The sequence below is a fragment of the Gopherus evgoodei genome, unplaced genomic scaffold, assembly GCF_007399415.2.
Source record: "Gopherus evgoodei ecotype Sinaloan lineage unplaced genomic scaffold, rGopEvg1_v1.p scaffold_40_arrow_ctg1, whole genome shotgun sequence".
Taxonomy (NCBI): Eukaryota; Metazoa; Chordata; order Testudines; family Testudinidae; genus Gopherus; species Gopherus evgoodei.
The window spans coordinates 441,401-467,663 of NW_022060061.1; the positions used below are offsets into that span (position 1 = coordinate 441,401).

A 26,263-nucleotide genomic window follows, 5' to 3' on the forward strand; every position below is an offset into this window, starting at 1 on the left:
CCCACTGACCCCCCCACAGCCACCTCCCCCACTGACCCCCATCCACCCCCACTGCCCCCCAGTGACCTGTCCCCCATTGCGTCACTGAGTCCCCCCCGTGACTCGAGTGTCCCCCACTGACCCCCCACAGCCACCTCCCCCCTTGCCCCCCCAGCGACCCGTCCCCCATTGCGTCACTGAGTCCGCCCCTTACTCGAGTGTCCCCCACTGACCCCCCCACAGCCACCTCCCCCACTGACCCCCCAGCCTCCCAGTGACCCGTCCCCCATTGCGTCACTGACCCCCCCGTGACTCGTGTCCCCCACTGACCCCCATCCACCCCTCCCCCACTGACCCCCCACAGAGCCAGCCCCCTTCTGCCCCCATCCACCCCCACTGCCCCCCAGTGACCTGTCCCCCATTGCGTCACTGAGTCCGCCCGTGACTCGAGTGTCCCCCACTGACCCCCCCACAGCCACCTCCCCCACTGACCCCCATCCACCCCCACTGCCCCCCAGTGACCTGTCCCCCATTGCGTCACTGAGTCCCCCCCGTGACTCGAGTGTCCCCCACTGACCCCCCACAGCCACCTCCCCCCTTGCCCCCCCAGCGACCCGTCCCCCATTGCGTCACTGAGTCCGCCCCTTACTCGAGTGTCCCCCACTGACCCCCCCACAGCCACCTCCCCCACTGACCCCCCAGCCTCCCAGTGACCCGTCCCCCATTGCGTCACTGACCCCCCCGTGACTCGTGTCCCCCACTGACCCCCATCCACCCCTCCCCCACTGACCCCCCACAGAGCCAGCCCCCTTCTGCCCCCATCCACCCCCACTGCCCCCCAGTGACCTGTCCCCCATTGCGTCACTGAGTCCCCCCCATGACTCGAGTGTCCCCCACTGACCCCCCACAGCCACCTCCCCCCTTGCCCCCCCAGCGACCCGTCCCCCATTGCGTCACTGAGTCCGCCCCTTACTCGATTGTCCCCCACTGACCCCCCCACAGCCACCTCCCCCACTGACCCCCCAGCCTCCCAGTGACCCGTCCCCCATTGCGTCACTGACCCCCCCCGTGACTCGTGTCCCCCACTGACCCCCATCCACCCCTCCCCCACTGACCCCCCACAGAGCCAGCCCCCTTCTGCCCCCATCCACCCCCACTGCCCCCCAGTGACCTGTCCCCCATTGCGTCACTGAGTCCCCCCCCGTGACTCGAGTGTCCCCCACTGACCCCCCCACAGCCACCTCCCCCCTTGCCCCCCCAGCGACCCGTCCCCCATTGCGTCACTGAGTCCGCCCCTTACTCGAGTGTCCCCCACTGACCCCCCCACAGCCACCTCCCCCACTGACCCCCCAGCCTCCCAGGACCCGTCCCCCATTGCGTCACTGACCCCCCCCGTGACTCGTGTCCCCCACTGACCCCCATCCACCCCTCCCCCACTGACCCCCCACAGAGCCAGCCCCCTTCTGCCCCCATCCACCCCCACTGCCCCCCAGTGACCCGTCCCCCATTGCATCACTGAGTCCCCCCCGTGACTCGAGTGTCCCCCACTGACTCCCCCACAGCCACCTCCCCCACTGCCCCCCCAGCCTCCCAGTGACCCGTCCCCCATTGCGTCACTGAGTCCCCCCCGTGACTCAAGTGTCCCCCACTGACCCCCATCCACCCCTCCCCCACTGACCCCCCACCAGAGCCAGCCCCCTTCTGCCCCCATCCACCCCCACTGCCCCGTCACCCCTGTCCCCCATTGCATCACTGAGTCCCCCCCGTGACTCGAGTGTCCCCCACAGACCCCCCCACATCCAGCCCAATTTGTCCCTCCACCTCTAGACCCCTCTTCTGCCCCCCACCAGAGCCAGCCCCAGTACAGATCCCCCCCACAGCCAGCCCCCTCTTTCTGCTCCCCCACCACATCTGAGGAACTGGCCCAGGTTGAGGCGGTGTTAGAACAAACTGATAAACAGTACTAAGTCCGCAGGACCAGAGTGTATTCATCCACGAATTCAAAAGGAACACGCATGAAATTGTAGAACCATTACCTGGGGTATGTAACCTATCACTTAAATCAGCTGCTGCAGCAGCTGATAACTCTCTGAGGAGTAATGTAATTTTAAAATATATTCAGAACAAAAAGAATTCTAACTGTGGTATTGGCCTATTGCTAGTCAGAAATTGTAGAATTTTCAATATTGCAGAAGTATTCAATATTTCTGTTATGTATTTGGAGAAAAATAATTATAATCATATGGTGGTAACTCTTTCCAGGTTACTGGTACCTGTGGAGAATATTAAAGACAAGCTACTGAAGGCTGACATTTTTAAACCATCACGGTCAAATAACTTGCACCCCCAAGGTTTAAAACTGCTGGCTGAGAGGTTTGGTGGACTGTCAATATTGATATCTAATAAGTCTTGGAGCACTAGAGAAGTTCCAGAAAACAGGAAGAAAGCACGTGGTGTGCCACTGTTTAGAATGGGTAAATAGGGTGACCTGGGTAATTATAGGCCTTGAACCAGAACTCACTCTCAAGCAAGATAATAGCGTGGCTGATATGACACTCCATTAATAATTAAAGGAGGGTAACAATTAACATCAATCAACATGAGTTTATGGAAAATAGATCCTGCCAGACTAATTGGATATCTCTTTCTTGATGAGATTACAAGTTTGGTTGATTAAGTATATTGCATCAATACTGTTACCTTTGACTTCTGTAGACCTGGTACCACCCATTTTGATTAAACTAGAATATAAAATTAATATGTCACACATTGAAGGCATTAAAAACTGGCTGGTGGGTCTCAAAATGTAACGATAAATGGGGAATCATCAAGCAGTTTTTAGGGGGATTGGTTCTTGGCCCTATGCTAGCTAATTTTTTATTTATTTTAAATCAAGGACCTGGAAGTAAACAAAATCATTGATAAAGTTTGCAGATGACACACATACATTAGGGGAGTGATAAATAAAATGAAGAGGACCAGTCATGCTGGAGTGATTGGTATACTGGTTAAGCAAACAGTGTGTATTAAGACAGCTATATCTATTTTATTCTCACACACACACAATATGTAGTCCATACTTCCAGGATGGGGGACTATCTTGGGAAGTTGAGACTCTGAATAAGTTTTAGGAGGCGTGGTGGAGATATCTCCCACGGCAATGCTGTGGACAAAAGAGCTCATGCAATCTTGGACACAAACAGGGGAATGGTGAGAGAAGCTATTTTACATCGGTATTGGGCACTGGTACAACTGCTGCTGGAATCCTGTGTCCAGGGTGGGTGCCCACAATTCAAACATGTTGATAAATCAGAGAAGAGCCATGAGAGTGATTAAAGGGTTAGAAACCCTGCCTTTGTGTGATAAATAGGTTTAGCTCTTTCTATTTATCTTAAAGAAAAGGTGAAGGGGTGACTTGACGACAGTCTGAGTGTCTACATGGGGAACACATATTTAAGAACGGGCTCTACGTTTTTGTAGAGAAAGGTCTAACCCGATCCAACGGCTGGACCTTGAAGCTAGACACTGGAAGTAAAGCTTACCTTTTAGTGGTCAGAGTAATTAGCCATTGGAACACTTTACTGGGGTCATGGTGGATTCCCCATCACTGACAATTTTTAAATCAAGATGAGATGATGTTTTAAGAGCTGCTCTAGGAATTATTCGGGGGAAGGTCTCTGGCCTGTGTTATACAGGAGGTCAGACTAGATGATCACAATGGTCCCTTCCAGCTTTGGAATCTATGAATTTCCTCTCAATCTCCTTCCTTCCAACCCTGGACACGTTTTGTGGGGTTAAGCACCTTTGCAAGACAAGCCTCTCAGACCTCACGAACGAGCTGCTCTTAGCTGGTGAGGCAGCACAGGGCGTTTATAGGGATGTCTGGGCCTTACAACACCACTGTGCCATCAAATTACTTCTTAAGCAGCCAGAAATTCCAAACAAAGCAAGACTTGCACACTAGTGCTCAAAGCTTCTTGCAGGGGCTGCCTAAACGCTCTGCTTTATTATGCTCTGTGCGATGCAGGACACTGCAGGACGTGCTGCGTGGCACAGGCTCTGTGCTAGGAGGGGATGCAGTGCAACAGCAGCCCTAGATTTGTATCAAGCAAATGCCACACTAAAAAGACTGTCCCTTCATTTTGTTCATGTGCCGCACGTAGCACTAAGGGACCTGGATCCATGGTTAGGAATTGCAAGTGTTAAGTAACTCCATCAGGAGCCTGCCCCTGCAGAGCAGCAGCATTTAAAAAAAAAAAAAAAAAAAGAGTACTTTACAGAGTAATTTATTTGAAGAAAGGTTCAGGGATGGTACCAGCTACAGGTTATACTAGCCAGTAGTAGATTAGCACTGAGACCAGTGACGTTCACATTAGATAATCTCCCGCTGTCCAAGAGGTAAAACGTCTCTGTACACACAGGCGCTTTGGCTAGAAGCAAGGAAGCTGCAGCTTGTTCAATCACCCATGCTTCCCTGGGGAGAGAGGGAGTCACAGCTCCAGCACAATGGCAAGACGCAAGGCACATTGCTGAAGTCCATTTTTGCGTAAAGGTCGACACGCAGACCATGGCGCAGTATGGCCCCCCGAGACCAGCAGCATTGCTCCACACTTCAGGCACATAACCTCTGCAGTGAGCCATTTCAGTGACATTTACAGAGCAGATGACAATAAATACAGGGCAGGGAAATCAACTATTATACAGTTTAACAGCATGATTTTAGGATCAATCAATCCAAGGCCTCTCTCTGGAAAGAGTGCCCCTTGCTAACTCAGACAAAATGATCCTCCTTCCTTTACAAAAACATTGCACTTTTATACACACACACACACACACACACACACACACACACACAAAATCTCTTACCAGGCCTTTTGTTTACTTGGAGCCAAACCAACACATTGGTCACATTAGAAGATTCCTCACTCGTTGTCCAGGCCAGGAGTGAATAAGCCTTTGGAGACTGGTCAGGGGAAGAGCTGTGTATGTGGAAATACAGTGGAAAGATACAAAGGCAAGACTAGAGGTATGTTACAAATACTGAAGGAAGATTTCCTCATGTAGCAGCCTCCTAGAAGAGAGGTCAGGGGACCACAGCTGTCCAATGCAGTAGCTGGCAAGGGGTGTCCAATCTATAGCCCTCGCTGTGTTAAGAAAACACGTCTTTGATTAGGAATTGGAAGTGCATTCCCTGACCGGGGTCCTGTGATTTTTAAATTGAAGCATTGGCCCCATTACTATGGGAGACCGTGGGAGCAGCTCTGACATATGGCCATGCACCCTTGGAGCGGTGGGTGTCCCTTCCCAGCTGCAGCCCAGCTGGCAGGGCAAGAAATGGGAGCAGCTCTGGCTATTCCAATGCCAGAGTCCTTCCTGGACTGCGAACACCTCAGGGTCAGCAGGATTGGTGCTTGAGTGACTTTATTTCCATTGGTGCGGGCAACATATTGACTTTGGCTCCTTGACCTTACTGAAATCAGTTCGGCTCTGGGGCTGGGCACCAGGCAATAGCACCTGCTCTCTAGCCTGGGGCTACAAGAGATTGAGGGCTAGGGGACTCCAAGAATCACATTTGAAAGAACAAACAACTGAGACACCCAACTGCTAACGTTTCATTAGTAATAAAGTGCCACAAAAGTTCACTTGCTCAAAGCCGGTGATCATTCCTGGTGGGAAGAGAGAACCAGACCCCAAATGTTCTGCAGAGTCAGATGGGCTGGGTACAGCCCACACCCATTTCCTTCGCAAAATACATTCCAGGCATTTAGCTGAGACAGTGAGCAACTAACAGTAAAGGCTACAAGCATGCTGGCTGAGTGGATGTTGGCAGCGCATGGATCTAAGGCCTTGTTCATTCAGGGCCTGAGCCGTCCCTCCACCGGGTTTTGTAACATAACCGAAGGTGGCAATGCAGCCGTCTCTGCAGCGCATGGAGAATGAATCTGAGACCTCAGGACGAGTACACGTGTGACCGCAGCAGTCCCTGTTGCCAAGGAAGAGGGCATTCAACTGGATGTTGTTGGCCCTGCTTCTCTAGACGTGGCCCCACAACCAGGGCTAAGGGCTAACTGGCTTTTTCAGGACTAGTCTGGCAAATGCTGGCATTAGGTGGCCAGAAGACAGGGTGGGGCTGTTATTTGGTGAGCAGATGAAGGTAGTTCTTCTCTTGTGATCCAGATTTGATTTAAGGCCAGCAGGCTCCAGCCCCCTCCACCAACCACATGATCTAATTCACAGTGCTTGGCCGTGGGAGAGGAGACACGAGAAAAACCTTTGGCTGGCACGTGGACAGTGGCAGCTGAGGGAACAGCCTCGGTACGTCCCCTTGGAGCAGACAGCCATGGGGGGCACAGGACGACGTGTCTCACCAAGGCGTTCGAGAGATATGGACGGACAGGCTGGGGCAGCTGCTGCCTGTTCAGGGAGGTTTCCCATAAATGGGGCCAGTAGCCAACACATGCTCCCTCTGGGCCCCAAACAGCCCTTCCAGTGGGGCACAGGAGCTCCCCTTGTTGCTCCCTGGGCAGCAGCCAAGGCTGCAGGAGTGCATCGAAGGGCTGCCCCAGAGCAAAGAAAAGGCCTCTGACTGCAGGGCCAGCAGAGGCCCTGGTCAGCCACTGGGGAGCAAGCAGGGTCCACGCTGGAGAAAGCCAGGCCCAGCAGGCAATACGGAGAAGGCAGCCCCCTCAGTCAGCCTGCACCTGCCCCCAGCCGGCAGGGGCCTTTTGAGGGGGAACGTCTCTCTGCTCAAGGAGCGATGGGAGCAGAGGGGGGCATAGGCAGCTGCACAGGGGTTACAGAGGAAGCCAGCCGCTGTCCCAGGGGTAGAGCACCTCTGCTGGTGCTTGGGAGTTGCCAGCGGAAGCAGGCACTGTGGTGCTTTATGATACAAACCAGGCAAGATCCCAAGAAGCTGGAGGATGGGCCAGAGCTTCCCCAGCTCAAAGCATCAGTGAAGAACAGGTGGGGGACATGCCCAAGACAGGCCCGTTCCCCCAGCTGCAAAAGCACCACAGAGCAGGGCAGGCTGGGAGCCCCTGTCCGGCTGGAGGAGGAAGCAGGCACAGGCCCAGTGTATCCTTTTTAATAATGCTTCGAGCCCTCACTCGGCAGCTGCCTTACCCATGCACCCCCTGCTTCCCCTTGCCCCAGATGCAGTGTTACAGGGCTAAATTCAGGCCTATACCCACAGAAGTACCCACCCCTCAAGCTCCAGCCTTTGCCCCACAGCCCCTGCAAAGGTGTTAGGAGTTCCTGACGGCAGCCTGGGATGCGGCATATTAGGCTCCAAGGAGGCTTTTTCACATGTCCACCCCCTCCAACACGCACAGCGCTCTGGCTGCACAGCGCTGACACAAGCCAAGAGGTTTGATGAGATGCGCCTGGTTGTTAGACAGCCCCACAGCTTCCTCTGGCTGCATTGCCTAGAGGGAAATCACTTTCCAGGATTAAAATCCCCCTGACTGGAGAGCCTACGAATCCAGGCCAAAGCAGAAGTGGCAACAGATGCTTCGCCAGCCCTCTCTCCTTACACGGAGGGCTCCCTGGACTGCAAGGCACACGGTGGAAAAGTGGATCGAGTAGGATGGTTCCGTGCAGCAGCAGCAGCACTGAGGCAGCAAGTGGTGAAGTCCCAACCCTCCCCAGCACTTCAAAGTGGCCTCTCCACCAGAGGGTTTCCAGCTGAAGGGAACCGTGGTCCTTCCCCGAGCAAGTTCCCAAGATCCCATTCAACACACACTGAAGACCGAGGGGGCCTGAGCCTTGTATTTCTCGTGGAAGTTCTTCAGGATGGGGACGAGGTTCTTAAACGCTGGGCGGAAGGAAGCTTCAGATTCCCAGCAGTTTTTCATTAAGCAGTAGATCTGAGGAAGGAAAGAACAGCTGAAAGGCAGGCCGAGCAGAAATCAAACCCACCACTCAAAGCAGCCACCCCCAACCTGAGCTGGGAGGCAGCTGGGAACAGCCCTCTGGCTGACATGTACCCTCCCCTGCTCCGAAGCCTATCAAAACCAACCCAAAGTAACAAAAGCCACCACTGCTCCCTTATTCCGCTAGCAGAGGGTTCTCTCTGCCTACGGCCATGGGTGTTGGAGGACACAGCCCCTGCTCAGGGCAGGGCAGCTGCTGGCTGGAGAGACTTCAAGGTTGCCCAGTCCAGTGGAATCCCAGGGAGAGCGCTCACCGACTTCAGCAGTGGCCGGATTTCACCCTGCAATCTTCTAGCAGCAAAGCCAACCTACTGCTTCCATTCCTAATCAGAGTGAAGGCAATTAATCTTTAGCCAGGCCCTCTGCAGGCAAAGCCCTCACTGGAAGGCAGAGAGACTGCCTCGCTATGTCAGTCCACAGCCTGCGTATTTCTGCTCTTCGAGGGCCTGCCCGAGCCCAGCACCTATACAGCTGTGGTGCTATCCCTGGCGTCGTGGAGTCAATTCTGCTTCCCTGTGTCGCCCTGCCGCATCACTGGATTCTTCACTTCCTGTCCTAGGCTGCTGAGCTGCGGGAAGCAGCCATCACGTCCCACAGGAGGGATGGCTACACTCCAGGGGTGGAAGAAGTGATCCCTGTATAGTCTGTGGAGCACTTGGGGTCCTACTGGGATGGAATGGGCTGTAGCACCATGTGAAGTTATTAACAGGCACCACTCAGCGACAGCCTCACCTCACAAGGACAGTCCTTCGGGCTCGGGAGCCTCTTCCCCCTGTCCAGCAGCTCGATCAGCCTCAGCACTGTCATCTGACCCTGAGTCGCACCAATCATCTCGATGAATTTCTAAGAGGGAGGGAGACCAAAGCTGGTTAGTGGAGGAAGGTCCTGCTTGTTACTTGTTCAGCAAACTCGAACCCCAGGAGCAGGAAAGCCCCCGTCAGTCCCTCTCCACTCACCACGGGGGGGCTCTGGCTGGAGTCACAGTGTGTCAGGAGCTCGTAGAGAGTGACACCGAAGGACCAGACGTCGGAGGCGTAATAGAACTTGCACTCCTTCAGGCACTCCATAGCGTACCTGCGGGGCGGGGCAGGGAAGACGGGCACCATCAAGCTATAGTTGCAACCACAGGGCATCAGCACAAGGGACCCACAGCCAGAGCATAGCCAGAATCCCTCCTAAAACGGCACTTGAGCTCTGAGGGGCTCACAACAGAGATTCTGTGCCATGGCCCTGCACAGCATCCCGGAGAGTCCCAAGCCAGACCCTGCACGGACGGCAGGATCCCATTCCTCAGGGCCTCCCAGCCACATCTCTGGCACAGCAGAGAATGTACAGAAGGAAGCCGTCACATTCAGACGCAGTCTCTGGGCAGACTTGCTCTGGCAGTTGCTGAGGGAGGAGGCGGCACAAATGCTGGTTACCCAGTCATCCTCCCCACCGTGGCTGCACTGCAGACCGACCCTCAATGCACACAGCCTCCAGGTGTAACTGAATTTGCTCTTCCATCACAGCTCGCACGTGGCCCAAGGCCACTCACCTGTGTGGCTCACAAAGACTACAGGTCCCAGCATGCAATGGGACCTGTATTTTAATCACGCCAACCCTCTCTATTAACAAGAGGAGGCTGGCTAGTCAGCTCCGCACAATGCAGATTCACCAGGGCACTGGGATAGCTAGCAAGCTACCGGCGTTGCCCTCAGAGGGAAAACATGGGGACCCCTGGGAGGGCTCTCTTGGGACCCCACAACGCTTACCAGAAGACAGGGCTGTCTCCGTCCTCGCAGACGCGGTAATATTCGTGCCCTTCGGGGATGGCTTTGGCCAGTCCGAAATCACCGATCTTCACCACATTCTCGTTCTCCAGCAGCACGTTCCTAGCAGCCAGGTCCCTGTGGATGTAGTGCAGGGAGTGCAGGTAAGCCATGCCCTGTGGAAAACAAACACCGGATTATCCTCATTCTGCAGCCAGGAACATGAAACATCCAGAGAGACAGGGACTGGCCCAAGGTCACATGAAGAGTCTGACAGAACTGGGGATAGGACCCAGGACTCCCAGTGCCCAGATTCCCCCCTGGTCTAGCCACTAGATCCCACTCCTTCCCCTGGACATTGCACACTGCACAATCATGTTTCCCCAGCCCCCTACCCCAGCTCTGGAGTAGCACAGACACACTGTGTAGCCCCTTCTCCCCCAGGCAGTGACAGCATCAGCACAGGCCCCCCACACGCTGCCTGGATTGGGCCCTGTTACCTCACAGATTTGCTGGGCAAAGAGAAGGATGTGGGCCAGGCTGACGTTGTGCTTGGGCAGGTAATCCCGCAGGCTGCCCAGGGGCACGTACTCCATGATGAGCTGCACAATCTTCTCCCCTGGAAGAGGAGCTGGATGTAAGTGATGCGCTCACTGGGACGGGCTACGGTGGGCAGCGGAGCAGAGAGATGCAGCCAAGGGGAACGCAGCCACAGCCTGAATCTCCATCACGGTCCTACCAGAGGCTAAGCCCCCTCCTGCGATACTGCAGCTTCGCGCCTTACGTCCCACGGTCCTGGAGAGCAACCCCTGGGCAGCTGGCCAGCCTTTGCAGAGTGCCTAGGGCTCCCTTCTGCCAGCTGACTGAGAGGTGCAACCATTCTGCCCTGGACTGGGGATTTGCAATCAAGGCTTAACCCCTCCGGCACCAAGCAGCAGCCTTGGGGGGGGCATGCATAGTTAACCCCACCTTGGGGGAAGCAGGGGAGCCCCACAGCACGCTCAGCCTACGGGGGGGTGGGGGTGTCCGTAGAGCACGTGCCTTGGGCTGTTAGCGCACTAACCGGCTTGGGAGGGAGCTGCATACAACGCAGGACACATGGGACTAAGGGAGACAACGCTCTGCTGCGATCCTCCCCCAGGAGCCCCGCTCCCCAGCAGCGGCTGGGCTGTACCTTGCTCGCTGCAGCAGCCCTTGTACTTGACAATGTTCTCGTGGTACAGCGTCTTGAGGATCTCGATCTCCCTCTTCCAGCTGGTGAGGAGCTGCTGGCTGCAGCCAGACTTCAGCGACTTCACGGCCACCATCTCCCCGGTACCGTCGTTGGTGGGGTCATAGCAGTACAGGCTCACTTTGCCGAAGTGACCCTGGGAGACAGAAACGGGGCTTTGAGATCCCACCACGGAGCAGGGCTCCAGTTGTCTGATGTGGGGAGAGGCCCCTGTGGGATGCACTAGCTGGGGGAAAAAAGCTTCTCAGACAAAGGTCTCCAGTGGAAACGTCCTCTGCCAGCCTGGGATCCGGCCCGAGCTCAAAGCCGGTTAGTGGCAGGTCGGGGGCAGTGCCCAAAGAGCGCTGGAAATGAACAGTAACAGCCAGGGAATCCCAGCTTCCCAGGGACAGGACAGCACAGGCCGACCCAGGCTGGAGCAGACGAGAGGCTCATCTACCTAAGTGCACACTCTCCAACAGTGGTGCAAGAAACCTCACAGTCAGCAGTCGTACCCTCACCTGCCTGCAGCGAAGCATCCTCCTAATGCAGGGCCTCAGTCAGCAGCTTTGCTCACCTACCCGGACAGAGTCTATCCCTGCTAAAGGGATGGGGCTGTCCGGGCTCTCGGGAAACGCAGCCACTTCTGCTGCCCTCTGGCGGTGCACTGACATGGTGCCACTGAACCGGGGCGGGGGTTGCTATGGATGCAACTTACCTCCCCCAGTTCTCGGATCTTCTTCAGGTAGCGTTTCTGAAAGACCGTGGGGTCCGACACAGGAAAGTGGGGGCTCACGGAAGTGACATCAACGAGGTCTGGAATGCAAGGAGAAGAGCCACGTGGCTGACAGGACTGGCATGAGCCACGCACCAGTGCAACACTTCGCTCAGCGATGGCCAGCCGAGGAGCAGCAAAGGGAGCTCCGTGTGGCCAGAAGGATGTGGGGCGCCAGGTGCAAGGCATGGGCCAAGCCTAGGGTAACCACACATTCCTGGTTGGGCTCCAGGGGTGGCAGGTTTGTTTTGTCTCGGTCATCCCTTCTAGTGAGTGCCAGGAGGGAGAGTCGCGTATCGATGCAGGCCAGATGCCAGCAGAGATGGGGGCCCCTCACCCTCCCTGCCTGGCCTGACACAGGGCGGAGGAGCTGCCCAGGAGTCAGGAAGTCTCCCTTAGTCTGTTTCCAGCCCCTGTGTGTGCTCTGCCAGCTGGCGGGGGGCTGGAGGGCTTACTGTGCGGCTGCAGCTGGGTGAGGTCCCGCAGGATGGTCCGGAAAGAGGGCCGCTCGCTGGGGGCGTAGGTCAGGCACTGGCTGATCAGGGCGGCCAGCTCCTTGCAGGACGGCTCGGGCAGGCGGTGCTTCTTCTCATAGAAGCGCTCTTTCTGCAGGGAAAGGAGGGTCCCACTGAGCAAGCCAGACCCCAGCTGCGGCGAGCCATTCAGAGCCACACAGCCCCCACTCCTGCTGTCTCTCAAGAAACTCAGCACTCTTCCCTGCCTCAGTGACTGTTTCCTCTGCAGCCCCCTGCCACCCAGAGCAGCTCTGGCCTGCCACAGAACGGAGCAGCCTCTTCCCAGTGGGGTTTAGAGCCCCCGAGATTCACCCCACTCAGCACATCCCATTCCCTCTGCCATGCCGGCCTCAGAAGAGATGCTAGAGTCTGAGGGAAAAACAGTGTATCCAGCCGCTACAGCTCTCATTCTCACTAGCCAGAGGGCAGCTCACGGGCACAGCTGAGGTTATGGGACAGGCGCATACCAGGCTGGGGGGGTACAAGCACCCGGGTGCAGGCGTTACCTCAGAGGGGGTGCGCTCTTTCAGCGGGACGTCCGCATCAAAGCAGATCTCCAGCAGGGTGGTGCCAAAGCTCCATTTGTCGGCTGCGGTGCTGAGGCTGCCGACATCCTGGACGCACTCAGGGGCGATCCAGGGGATCCGGTCCACTCGCTCTTGGGGAAGAGGAAAGAGGAGTTCAGGGCTGCTGCAGAGACACTGCCTGAGCAACCGCACACACCACAAAGAACCCGGGTTTGGAGAAAGCCCCCTGTAGCAGGATCTCAGGAATGGGGCAGACGCCGAAGGAGTCGGGCCCGGTCACGGTGACCCAGCTCGGCTCTGCAAGGGCAACCCACCCCTGCTGTGTGCTGACATCAGGAGTCACACATGCAGCTCTGGCAGGAAGAGCTCCAGAGTCCCTAGCCCTGCTTGGGGGAGCAGGAGGGGCCAGGCTCCCAGCTAGGAGAGGACAAAGCAAACTGACCAAATGGGAGTCTCATGAGCAGGGCCTGGTGACCAGAGTCACCAGGGGCGCGTAACCCACACCACTCGGTGCTCTGATCCGGTCACATCTCTCAAAGGAGAGCTGGGCTGCAGGCAGCACAGCGGAGCTCAGCAGAGGGCAGGCTCCCTCGGAGGTAGTGCTACAGGAAATGGAATGGGTGGCTCAGTAGCAGGCGCTCTCCCCTGAGAGTCATTGCTGACCCCAGTGTGGCTAGGGGGCCTGTGCTGCAGGGAGTGAGGTTCGGCCCTTGGAATGGGCCCAGATCTCAGGACTCCACATGGTGCTCAGGGGATGGTGGAGATGCAAAATTCTGGTCACAGTCAATCCCACAGCTCTTTTGGGCCCCGAGTCCTGGCCAAACTCTAGTATGGATGATCACATGCTGCATCCAATTCTCCCGATTGTTTCTACCAAGAACTATCCCTCCACTTCCTGTCCTCAGTTGGTGTGTCACGTTGCTGTGCACTGTTCCAACAGCTGTGACAGCAGACCCCAGAGGTGGCTGCACATACAGGGTGGCTGCAGTGACTCCTTGAGTTTTTTGGCAAGTGCTCGAGGACCCGCTGGGCGGGAAGGCGCTGGAGAAAGGCCTTGCCTTTCGTTTGCTTACGAGATCTTTGCTGGAGCAGACAACTCACAGGGCTCCGCTCAGGGTCAGACAGGAGCATGAGCCAAGCCTGGCTGATGCGCCGAATGAAACCTGGGATGACTGCGCTCAGCCCAGCTGATGCATAATTCACAGGAATCCCTGCTGCAGAGCCTGGTGACAGCACTCTGGGATTTCCCCTCCCACATGGGAGCGGCAGGGAGCACAGTCCAGCCCCGCTCAGCTGCAGCCACCGACAAGCCGGGCATCTGGAGGGAGAGCACTGAGAACCGGCGGGAGGAGAAAGTACCTTCTCGGGAGAGCACTGTGAAGCTGACCCCAGGGTCGCTGAGCTTCACGAAAGGCAGCAACCTATTCTCCAACCCCTTCCTGGCCAGCAGGATGTTCTTGGCACACACGTTGCCATGCACCAGGTTTTTGTCCTCCTGTAAAAAAATGAAGTGAGAGGTGAGGAGCCTCGTCCCTTTAAGATACTCCCAGGTGCTCTGCAGGGTCTGAAGACCAGGCTGGAATGATGGTTCGTTCCGTGGGCAGAAGCAGGACACTAGACTCCTGGGTCCTGTCAGAGCTCAACATGCAGGCACTCACTTCCTGCCTCTTTCCCACTCCCCAGAACAGATGTGGGGGGAGAACAGGAGCAGGAGGCCCAACTGGCTTTTGTGCAGCTCTGCACAGGGCTACATGCTGCCACCCGCAGCCTTTCCAAGCAGCTGCCGAGTGTGGGTGTGGGAGCTCTATTGAGCTGCTGGCAATGGTCCTAGCAAGGAAGGGAGAAGGCAGCATTCCACTCCCAGCTCTCCCAGGCCCCCACCAGGCCTCGCTCTGACCATTCACATGTTACCAGAGACAGTCACGTGGTTTCAGACCTAGCGGTGCACCTTGGCAAGAGGCCTGGGTTCAAATCCCAGCACTGCCAGCATCCTGCTGGGCGACCTCGGATGAGTCGCTCCTCGTCTCCGTGCTCCCTGGGGGCTGGAGCAGAGAGGAGCAGGGACAAAAGGTGTCTGAACCAGCCCATGGCTCTCCAGAGCAGCCTCAAACGAACACCCCGCCGCCCCGGACACATCCCAGTTCCAAACACAGCTTCTCACCAAGTAGCTCAGGGCGCTGGCGAGCTGCTTCGCGACCGTGATCTTCCAGCCGACGGTCACCCGGCCTTTCTCCTTCCGCAGCAAGACATCCAGGGGGCCGTGCTCGATGTACTCCTCCACCATGATATCTGAGAGGGCAGAAGAGGCCAGTCCTTGCAAGCCTGGCTCTTTGGCACTGGAGGGCAAGGCAGGGCTGCAGGCTGGGGCCCAGCTGAGGACGCTAAGGACAGACATGCTGGCAAGTTGCAGTCTGATCAGCTGTTGCCGAGATGAAACCCCTTGCACAGGCAGGATGGGGAAGGAGACTCCTGCCCTCTCAGAGGGTCCCTGAGCCCCTCTGCGGGGGCAAAGGGCCAGACAGGCTGTTAGGGAGGGACGGGGGGAGGCGGCTGCAGCTGCCATCCAGGGGAGGGCCACGCACTGGGGCGCGGTTACTCACTCTCGGAGCCTCGCACGCAGACGCCGTGCACGAAGGCCAGGTGGATGTGCGAGACCTGGCTCATGAGGCTGGCCGTCTCAAAGAACGCCTGCAGAGAGAAGCGGAGAAGCATGATCCCCGGGACAGCCAGCCACCTCGGACTAGCTAACCGAAGCAGCCAACGGGCTGGGGGTGGGGCCATTTCACCCCTCCTCCCCCAGGCTCCTATCCAGGTCCAGGGCCGTCTCCACACATTCAGAGTCACCCTTCCTCCTGGGCTCCGAAGTACCCCCTCCTCATCCTACAGTCCCCTGGGCTACGGCACCATCAGGAGGCTCCCAGGCAGGGTCCCGGTCTCAGTCCGTGTGGCGTCCCGAGCATGGAGCCCGTTCACACCGCAGAGCTCCAACCCCAAGTCGCCAGCAGGCTGGGCCCAGCACTCCCTCCCACCCACCCACAGAGCCCCAGGGCTCGGCTCACCAGGGCGATGTCCCTGTGGCTGGGGTCCAGCACCTTGAGTACCACGTGCATCTCCCGACTGTTGTTGTTCTGCTCGGTGGAGAAGTACTCGGCCTCGTCGTCCCCGCCAGCACCCCCGCAAACATGCAGCACACCCTCGTAGATGTTGGTGCGGGTGCCCTGGCCGAGGTGAGCTCTCTGCAGGGGATACAGTAGCAAGGGGTTACTCGGCACCGCAGGGAGAACCCTGCTTGCCCTCCACCATGGCCAGAGGGAGACCGTCCCTGGGCTGAAGGTGCTAAGCCCCCACTCCTGATGGGGTCGCTGAGCCAGGCCCAGCACCTGCTCCCCAGTTCCCTCCACTGCATCAGCTTTCCTTGCGCATCGATTCTTCTCTAGGACACCAACCCGTCCCCCGGAGCCTCATCAGGGAGTCTGACCTGGGTGATCTCATTTTTCCGGATCTGGTGGAAGCTGAGCTGGGTCAGGTTCAGGATCTGCCTGGTGCTGTCCTTCACCCTCCGAGCGATGATCAGGTCTGAAATCTCTGTGGGGAGAGGCCCATAGGAAGAGGAGATCAGAGACCTCACCAGCCTTGAAACAAACCTTGGTGGGGAGGAGAGATAGCTCAGTGGTTTGAGCATTGGCCTGCTAAACCCAGGGTGGGGAGTTCAATCCTTGAGGGGGCCATTTAGGGGACCGAGGCAAAAATCTGTCTGGGGACTGGTCCTGCTTTGAGCAGGGGGTTGGACAGGATGACCTCCTGAGATCCCTTCCAGCTCTCATATTCTATGATTCTATGAAACCATTTAGGAGACTGCTCTGGCTCTCTGCATGTGGGAGTTCCGGGCTGGGGCAGAGCCCTGGCTGCTGCCAGAGGCTCCTGGGGAGAATCTCACTCCCCCAAACCAGTGGGGGGGGGGTTCATACCTCCCGGCTTCGGCGGGCAGCACCTCCTCACCGCGAAGCTCTCATCCCCCGACTTGAGTGTGCAGCCTTTGAGAACGTCCATCAGCTCCCGTACGGTGGAGAACTCCCGCTCCCAGCCCTCCAGCACAAAGGAGCTGCCTCTCTTCTGGATCCGGAACTGCCTGTACTTGGGGGTGGCCTGCGTCCCAGGGAGAGAGGGGAAAGAGACGCCACTGTGACAGGGTAACCCAAAGCCCATGGCTCCCAGAACCCCCGCTCAGCGTGCACATGCCCCATTGACAGTCTCATGCCTGAGCATGCAGACTCTGCCGTCACTCACCCATGCCACTGAAAACCATCAGTGAGTGGCAGGGGCCTGCAGCTTCTCCCTATTCACTCGCTGGTTCAGAGCGCCGTGCTACAGGCAGGGTCTGGGGTCAAGCCCTGCGCTTGGCTAACCAGCGTCTCACCACCACTGGCTGCCTAGATTTCATCACAATCCGCCCAGCTCATCTCTCCAAGCAGTCAGCCCGGCAGCACCTCTTCCATCCGAGCTCTGGCCAAGGGGACTACAGCAGGATTCCAGGCAGCACTGCCATTTCAGACAGTGGGCAGGCAAGGTCTCTGCCTCTTGATTAAGCCTGTCTGCTGCCACTGCCCTACGCCAGCCCAAGCCAGAGAAGGAAGTTATTGCTCAGCTCCGGCATTTCCTGCAGTAACTAGGTCGGCTCAGGAGAAAGCACTCACTCTCACCGCAAGTGAGACACCAGGGCAGCCCATACCTTCCCGGCCGGTTACACAGCATGCCCAGATGCTGTACCAGCTGCAGCTTTCCTCACAAGGCTCCTCCTGGCACCTGCTGCCCCCAGGTTCCCTATCTGCTGGCATCGTGGCCTGCATTCCCCAGGGCGATTGTGTGGAGGGTTGTGCCAGGCACCCGCCATGCAAGGCGTGGAGGCGCCAGGGAAAGGGAGTGTTTCTACAGAGAGGCATGTGCCAGTGGCAGGGCACAGACCCAAGCGGCCCTGTGTTCATGGCAGCTGCGTGCTGAGACATGCATGTACTTGAGTGAGATTAGAATTAATGAGACTTGTAGACAAGATGCGCTGCTCTGCCTGGGCAGCCGGGCAAAAGGAGCTGGATTCCAATGCGGTCCTGGGAAAATCCCCTGGCTCACCCCAGTCTCTTTCCTTTAAGTCTCCCTTTGGCTCACTCTTGTGTTCTGTGTCTGTTAGTTGCCACTTTCGACCCCAGAGATGGCTGCACATATATGTCTGGAGCTGCCCGGATCAGACCCAGGTTGGCCCAACCCCTCCGAACATGGGGAGAGCAGTAAAAGGCAGTCAGAGCAGCTCTGCTGCGTGGCACACCAACGCTTGGAGCCTGCATTCGGTGCTGGGTCCATTTACTCCACCCAGCTGGCTCCCAGCCCAGGCACCGTTCAGGACAAGTGGCTCTCATGAGCAGAAAACCAGCTCTGTGACATGCAGCTGGCAGAGCGTCCCAGGAACAAGGCCAAGCTAGTTTGGGTGGGAGACGGAGCTTTCTCCAGGGCTTGGCCGGGACTGGGGAACAAACTTCTCCAGGGAACCAACGACCATCCCAAGCCTCCCCCAACACCACTCCAAGTGCCACACCTCTGCTCTAACCTGCCTCCTCCCACCCCAGCAAACCCTACCAGAACAAGACACTCCACCGCTCACACAGTCCTCCCTCTGCAGAGGCTGAGAGAGCAAACCACTGCTGCTGGCAGGAGCTCCGAGCAGAGTGTAAGAACGTACAGCCAGCGCAGCAGCTGTCACGCACACGGGGCCTTCGCTCATTCAATTCCATCTCGGATGCACGTTGCTCACCCCACGCCTGCCTCACCTGCCCTCGGTCCCTCTTCACCACCGACAGGATCAGCCTGTTGAAGTCGAGGATGCTCCAGCGGATGACGTACAGCCCATCTTGCTCCTCCCGCTTCAGCTTGGCGAAGACAAACTCCTCCCTGGAGGAGGGAAAGGTGTCAGACGGGCCCAGGCCGCGCCGAGGCCCCAGGTCTCCCACTCGGCAGCAGGCACCACTTACTGCATTGGCCCATGGATGCCGTTCAGGACACTCATCACCAGCCGTGGTGGGGCTACCTCATGGCACAGGTAGTGGCTGGAATCGGCTGTGAGCCTGAAGTAGCCGTCCACCAGCGACACCAGGGACAGGGCCGTTTCGTAGGATGGGAGAACCAGCTCCTGGGGGGGAAAAAAGAGCCACGGGGTGTCATCACTGGCTGGCCAAGAGGCTGCCTAGGCCCCGCCCTCCCCCCTGCTTCACTGTCCCAGCTCCGGTTTCTGAGCCAGCCAGTGGTGCAAGGATCAACCCCTGAGCGCTCACCACATGGGTTGGAACTCCCAGCAGCAGGCACGGCACTAACAGCAACACCTGTGGAATCCTGATGCACTATGGGAAAGCCCCAAGATTCTGGTAGTGACCCCGCTCCCTCTGCACACAACCCACAGCTCCCTTAGATCCCCTCCCCGGCACCCCCCCATCCCAGAGATGGCTGGAGCCAGGAGCTGTTCCTTAGTCTGCCCTCTAATGCCAACCCCCTCCCATCTCCAATGGGCTTACCCTGAGAGCTGTGGCTCCAAAGCACTGGACAGACATTCAGTGATTAAAGCCTAACACCTCCCAGTTACCAGGTGACAGACATACGCAGGATTGACTTGGCCAAGCCCACACCACAGGTGGAGCTGGGAACAAAACCCAGGCTTTTCCTGCTCTAACCACTAGCCCCCACTCCCCTCCCACAGCCAGAGGAAGGCCGTTCCCACTCCAGAGCCCCGTCATGCAGGGAGAGCCCTCACCAGGCACTTGTTGTCTTGGCGGTTGATGCTGACTTTGCAGTCCTCGAGGGCAATGTGCGTGATCTCCTGGAAGTCACAGAAGCGCACCCACTTGGCCTCGCTCCTCTCCACTGGCCGACACGGCCCTTTGAGGTCCAGCTCTTTGGCTCTGGTCTTCCTCCCAAAATAGCCCCGGTGGGGGAGGCTTTCTGCACTCTGCAGAAGTAAAACAAAGTGGGGTCACAGCTCCAGTTTTCCAGGGGGCTGGGCAGCATCCACAGACTAGGTGAAGCGGTGGCCAGGTCTGGCCTGCATTCTCCCATGGCACTAGGCTCCACACGTCAGCTCCTGCCAGCTAGCATCTAGCCCTCTGCTCCACCACATGGGCCTTCCGCCCCACATCAGTTCTGACTCGGCCTTAGCAGGCACTGTCCCTGGAGGTTCCGGCCACTGCATGCCCTGGGAAGAGGCAGCATTTTCAGCTGCGGCAGCAGCAGCACAGCTCGTGCCAGCACCGAGGCAAGCCCGAGCGAGCACACCACTTGCCAGGGCTAGAAACGCGCTTTGCTGAGCAAGTCCCTGGGGTTAGCAGCGCTTGTGTGGCACGGAACACGGCAAGCCCAGGACGCTGGAGCCATGCCGCACTCATTCACTGGGCCCTCAAGGCCAGGCTAGTCTTGTGCCTTCAGAGACAGGGGTTTCCCCATTAACGACCACTGCCTGGCTCTTGCCTAGCGTTTTTCAGCAGCAGCTCTCACAGGAAATCAGTACCATCACCTAAATTCCCTACCCCAGCCTGGGCCAAACACTAGCCATTACCCTCATTTTACTGATGGGGAAACTGAGGCACCGAGCATGGCCATGACTCAGCCAGCAGGCCAGCAGCAGAACCCAGGTCTCCTGAGCCCAAGCCCTAGGCTCTATCCACTAGGCCGCAGTGCCTGGGGGCGGGGAGGGTAGCGGGGGTCGGTCAGCCCTAGCCAGAACAGGACCAGCACTGCCACTTGCTACTCCCAAGGAAGAGGAGCCAGTGGCCCCCCACGGCAGGGGAGCCGAGTACAAGCTACCTCAACAGGGACAGTTCGCCACTGAATCCCGTCCGTGCCGGTGACCAGGACTTCATGGGTGGTGGGCCTGTCCCTGGGAGACGACGCACAGCCGTCCTCCAGCTGTGTGTGCCCTCCGTTCACATAGAGCAGCACCTTCTCGCCCTCGGAGGCTGTCTCCAGGGAAAGGACGGGGAAGAGCTCACTCCCGAAGCGGGGGGCCAGGTTCTCCAAGGTGGCCAGGTACTTGTACATGATGTCCTGCTCCGTCAGCTTCCCAGCACTGACCGTGTGCCGCTGGAAACGCTGCACGAACTTCCTGAAGACATTCCTCATGCGGAACTTGGTCAGGTAGCTGTTCTGCTGGATCTGCCGGCAGAAGGAGCGCGGGATGCAGCCCTTGAAGCTGCAAGAGACACAGGGGAAGTTAGCAGGCCTGCTCACCGGGAGGGGCGTCGCACAGGAGGGAGAGCGAATGGCAAAGCAGAGCATGCAGAAAGGACACTACAGTCACACAACACTGTTCCACCACGAACCCTAGTACCCGGTGCAGCGTGACGTGTCTTAGGCCCTACCGCCCCCTTGGGTGGCAGGCTGCCCGCTGGCGGAGAAGCGGCACAATGTGAACGCGGGCTCTCCTGGGGCCAAGTCAGTTCCAACACCTGCTGCCAGGCGACTCCTATGATGGGTTCCAGAAACCACCTCCATGAAAGCCATAGTATTTTCAGCGCTGTGTGAGGCAAGCTCCGCCCCAGAAGAGGCCGCCATTCAGCAGCCACACACTAGCTGAACTGCAGTGCCTGGGATGGAGGTGGACAGCACAACGCTGATGCCCATCCACCCTGCAATCACCTGTTTTTTTTGGCCACTTCTTCGAGAGAGACGCCTCGTTTGAGAGCCATGTGAGAGAGGTGAAGGACAGCCATGCCTAAGCTCTCATTCTTAAACCGGTGGATCTCCTGCTCGCTCTGAAGGTCTTTCAGAGACACAACATCATTAATGAACTCGTATTTCCCCTGCAAAGGGAACCAGAAAAACAATGTTCTCCAAAGAGAAAAGGGGACTCAAACCATCCACTCAAATTTAGCTGTCTTCCTTCTCAGCCTCACAAAGAGCCCTTCTCAGCTCCTACGATCCGGAGCAGATTTGGAATATCTTTAAATCAAATGAAGCAAAACCTTAAAGATTTTCTTCTGTGTTGGAAGAGCTGCAGACCCCCCCTGCTTCAGGGCAGGTGCCCTGACCTTGAGCTATCAGGGCTCAGGAGGAAATTTCCTCCGGGCAGGATATTCCACACCTTCCTGTGAGGCAGCTGGTGCTGCCCCATCCAAGGTGGGATACCAGGCTAGAGGGACGTGGGCCCCTGCTCTGATCCGGTTTGGCCATTTCTACATTGTTTAAACCTTTCCCCAGCCTGGAGGCAAGGTGGCCTCCTGCCACTGAATCAGGAAAGGAATGCACAGCCAGCTCGAGTGAGGGGGAAGCTAAGAAAACATTGTGCCCGCGCACTTGGGAATCAATGACCGAGTCTCCACTGAGGCAAGTGTCAGATCCCTGCCTGTTCTACACAGGTTTTCATCCTGCACTCAGCACACTCCTAGCCGAATATCAGAGGTATTCCAGCGGGAAGTGCTGGTGAAAGCAGCACTCATCCCTAGGAAGCCATGGGTCTGTATGTAACCCTTTGGGACGCCAGCCCTTCCCAATCACGGCACCGGGGCCCCCACCTGCTCAAAGAGATACTCGAAGGACGACTTGTCCAGAAGCGCACCGCCCTGCAGCTTGTCCTCGAGGGCATCGCTCTGCCGAGGAACGTTGCGGTAAACGGCCGGCTCTTTGTCGCTCATCGCATGCCAGTTGCGGAAGTAGTACCTGTGGGGGAGACACACAGACAAACCTGTGGGAGGCAGGAAGGGCCACAGCACCACTGAGCCCGGTGGTTCAGCAGCTGCCAGACCCTGGCTACAAAATCCTCCCCCTTCTGCTTCTGAGTCAGTCCCCTCCAAACTGCCCCAAGCAGCAGGCAGGCGTCACAGGAAAGGGAGCCTGGTCTCCATAGCAGCAGCATAGAAAGCCACAGCTGCAGGGCTCAGCTCTGATGGCCACGCAGCCAGCTTTTCACTAGTGCATGTCCAAGTGCTTTACAAGGGAGGCCAGTATCATTAGTGCTATTTACAGCAGGAGAAACTGAGGCACAGAGACATGGAGTGACTTGCCCAAGGTCATCCAGCAGGTCAGCGGCAGAGCTGGGAATAGAACCTAGGTCTCCTGGGTCCTAGTCCAGTGCCTTCTCCACTAGAGCACATCACCACCCCTCTGGGACTGGCAATACAGCCAAGCAGACCTACACCCTGCTAGAGTTAAGGGCCGGCTTCTCAGCTGGTACAAACCAGCATGCAGTAGTTTCAGAGATTTGTATCAGCAAGGACCTGACCCCGCCAGCCTCCCCACTGCTGCAGGACCCTCCAGGTGCAGCTTGGCATAGCCTAGCCAGGCAAGTGCTTCCTGTTCAAGGCTGAGGTCTCCGCCCCTCGTGCTGGCATCCCAGAGCTGCTGCAGGCCACTCCGTACAGATGAACGAGCGCTGGAGCTTGGCCAGAGAAACGCCTGCACATGTTCCAGCGGGGAAGGGCATGAGCCAACACTCCCCCATGGTGCAGGCGGTTTAAATCTGGCAGACAGCGTCCATGCCAATGCAGCGAGCTGGGGACCAAAAGCCCCTATTACAGCAGAGCTGCAGCCAGAGCAGCAGCAGGGTGAGTCTCCCAGGACATTTTCCCCAATTCTGCCAGCCGGGCCTCGCCCCGCAGGAGGAATTCAGATTTCAAGGCCCGTTCGGCAGAGACAAGACAGACCTGGGCTACAAGCGAGGGGGTCAGTGCTGCACTGGCCATGGGGACCAAGACCTCGCCCAGGCTACTGAACAGGAACGGCTCTCAGCACATCACAGACCTGCACCCCCTTTGCCAAACACCCCTGATTCAGGGAACCTCCCACACAGATCTCCAGCTTGTGGCTTCCAGGCTGTTGGAGAGGCTGGAGGTTTCCAGGGGCTGGGTATTATGGGCAGGGAAATGCGCCAGACTACAGACACCCCTCAGGTGCAGCTGGCTTCTTCCAAAGGAATGTACTTCACTTGCCTGGCACGCCCTTGCCTGAGAACACCCTCTCCTCTCAGTGCCCAGCTCCATATTCACCAAACTCAAATTGCTCTCGGGGCACAGGGAGGAGATGGGGTTAAAAAACCTGCAGTTTACAAAGGCTCATGGGATCAGATGTCTCAGCCAGAGCAGACACGCCTCTCAGAGCTAAGGACTCCTGTGTTCTAGACCCAGTTCTGCCACTGACTCAGTCACCTTGGCGCAAGCTATGCTGCTTCTCTGGGCCTCAGTTTCCCTGCCCATAAAGTGGTGAGAACATGGCTCTCCATCGAGCACTTCAAAACAAGAGTGCTTCACCAGAGTAAGCATGCTCCAGCAGGCAGCCATGGCAGCACCAGAGCTGCCGAGGACAGGAGTCACTTGCGTGCAGCACAAGTTGTCTCCGAGCCCGTCAAGCAGAAATCAAGGCAGGGATGCCCAACCAACAGGACTGTCCCGCAGCAAGACTTGCATGGAAACCAAGGCTCCTGAGCCGTTCAACAGCAACAGAATCAAACCGCTACCAATGCGGCAAGCTACTGTCACAGGCCCCAAGCCTGCCATTCGCCTCTCCGAACATAGGTATGGGTAGGATCGGCGCTCCGCGGAGCACAGAGTGCACCGTCTAACATGGAGTGTCCAGCATCTCACACAGCAAAGCTCTGATCCAAACTGGGTGTGTTGGGGAGGGAAGCTTGCAGCACTGCTGCTTGCATCCCACAGGCCCCTCATGCTGGGTGCTAAGACAAGAGGTGTCAGCCAGGGTGGGAGGAGGTGCACACTGTACAAAGACTGGCAGGCCACACAATTCGTAGCCAGAGCATGGTTAGCTCACCAGCTGCATCGTGTCTGCACTGTGGCTCGAGGCCTTCAGTCTCCCTGGGTCGGCACCTCTCCCCAGGACTGCACGCCACCAACGCGTTGCTCTTTGGATTACACCCAGAGGGGCCAGCCAGGAGCAGGACCCCGCTGTGCTGGGCTCCAGACACCCATCTTGGGGAGCATCACTATGGAAATGCAGCAGAGGCACAAACTGCAGCCAAAGCGAGTTTCAGTTTCCACTGCCTGTGTCCTCCCCAGAACCCTCAAAGCCACAGCTGTCTGCAGTAGCAAGCACAAAGCTATTCTGACGCTCACATACCGAGATGCAGTTTCCTGCAGCCATGCTCCGGCATGGGTGGTTTAGCCACCCATCCTGGCTGAGGACAGAGGAGCGACAGAGCTGCACCTAGCTGTGCCTTGGAGGGGAGGGGAACAGAGTGCTGCTGCTGGGATATCACAGCATCCAACGTGAGCATTTGTAATCTAGGGGCTGGATCCGGCCGTTGAACCAGGCTGTCCGTTATCAATGTGACTGATGCTCTGTCCAACCCAGGGGCTCAGCTGCCAGAGACCTATGCGCTATCTGCAATCAGACTGCATGCGTCCTTTGGGCAGGGCGACCCGGAGGATTCAGGGGGCCTGGGACAAAGCGGGGGAGCTGTGGCGCTTGTACTCACCAGGAGGCGGTCCGGATCTTCGGCAGAATTTCGGCAGCGGGGGGCCCTTCAGTTGCTCTGCATTTTCGGCAGCATTGAAGGGCCCCCCGCCGCTGAAATGCCGCCAAAGACGCGGAGCAATTGAAAGGCCCACCGCCAGGCCAGCGCTCACAGGGCCCTTGTGGGGCCTGGGGCAAATTGCCACACTTCCCCCCACTCTGGGCAACCCTGGTACAGAGATTGTGGCCTATAGCGATGCTGTTTAGAGCAGCACAAAGACTACATATCCCAGCATGCTTTGCCCCATCTTGAGCTAAGCAGCTAAGCATGCTGGGATATGTTGTCTGCGCTGCAGAGGAGGCTGGCAACAGGCTGTTGTTTAGGAGCCCAGGATCCACACTTCAGTACCATGGCGATGCACGCGGCCAAAGCCCTCCCATACAGACCCTTTGGCCACTGCTGATTTGCAGGCCATCAGCGCAGTGCCAGACGGACGGCCTTTAACTAGTCAGCACTGTCCTCAGCCCCTGCATGCCTGACAGGGACATACCAGACGCCTCCAAGCAAACACTCCACTCTCTCATTAGAAGCACAATGGTGCTAAGGAGGAAAGTTGCCAGAGAAGAGGTTCACAGGGCCTAAAAAACCCAGACCAAACAGTCTTGTAATCCCTGTTCACTTTTGCCTTTATTTTGACTCCGATGCTATAAAACTGAGCATGAAAGCCCCGCCGTGAAAGCAGTGGTGACTGCGTTCTAGGAGGATATGCTGCCTCATGCAGCATGATTCCTGTGGTATGTAAGAGCCTCACAGGGAGGATATCAATAAGCAGAACTGCCTAACGGCTGTAAAAAAACCACACACTCCTCTTTTCGTACCTGGAGACCTAGATCAACACGCTGCCCCTAAGTCACAGGGAGAACGAGTTCGGGGGGTCTCAGCCTATTTCCCTTTGGACCTTTGTCCACGTCACCAGTGCTATGCAATGACGTGACTGGTAGATTCAGCTCAGGAGAAGCCCAAGTCTGGCACAGCAGAAGCAGAGCTGACTGGGGAAGCACGGACTGGAACAGCACGGGATGCAGGTTGGGATGGAGATCTCCACTGCAGGGGCACACCGCCCAGCTCTCAGCCGCACAGTC

The 26,263-nt window shown here is 57.4% G+C and overlaps 1 protein-coding gene across 5 annotated transcripts in view; it reads right to left on the reverse strand.

Moving 5' to 3' along the window:
• Positions 1-4,249: 4,249 nt before the first annotated feature.
• Positions 4,250-26,263, reverse strand: part of TYK2 (tyrosine kinase 2) — a 30,474-nt gene continuing 8,460 nt past the window's right edge. For 4 of the 5 annotated variants that reach the window (XM_030545877.1, XM_030545876.1, XM_030545875.1 and 1 more), the window contains 21 exons: positions 22,231-22,375; positions 21,356-21,519; positions 20,525-20,909; positions 19,479-19,673; positions 18,706-18,863; positions 18,505-18,625; positions 16,657-16,834; positions 16,167-16,273; positions 15,748-15,924; positions 15,289-15,376; positions 14,850-14,977; positions 14,048-14,183; positions 12,668-12,819; positions 12,102-12,252; positions 11,590-11,687; positions 10,836-11,028; positions 10,162-10,280; positions 9,665-9,837; positions 8,867-8,984; positions 8,643-8,753; positions 4,250-7,844 (listed from right to left, as the gene is read on the reverse strand). In XM_030545877.1, the coding sequence (XP_030401737.1) occupies positions 7,710-7,844; positions 8,643-8,753; positions 8,867-8,984; positions 9,665-9,837; positions 10,162-10,280; positions 10,836-11,028; positions 11,590-11,687; positions 12,102-12,252; positions 12,668-12,819; positions 14,048-14,183; positions 14,850-14,977; positions 15,289-15,376; positions 15,748-15,924; positions 16,167-16,273; positions 16,657-16,834; positions 18,505-18,625; positions 18,706-18,863; positions 19,479-19,673; positions 20,525-20,909; positions 21,356-21,519; positions 22,231-22,375 (3,232 nt within the window). In that variant the 3' untranslated portion in view covers positions 4,250-7,709. The remainder of the gene's footprint in view (positions 7,845-8,642; positions 8,754-8,866; positions 8,985-9,664; positions 9,838-10,161; positions 10,281-10,835; positions 11,029-11,589; positions 11,688-12,101; positions 12,253-12,667; positions 12,820-14,047; positions 14,184-14,849; positions 14,978-15,288; positions 15,377-15,747; positions 15,925-16,166; positions 16,274-16,656; positions 16,835-18,504; positions 18,626-18,705; positions 18,864-19,478; positions 19,674-20,524; positions 20,910-21,355; positions 21,520-22,230; positions 22,376-26,263) is intronic. The other variant, XM_030545878.1, reaches the window with a different exon arrangement.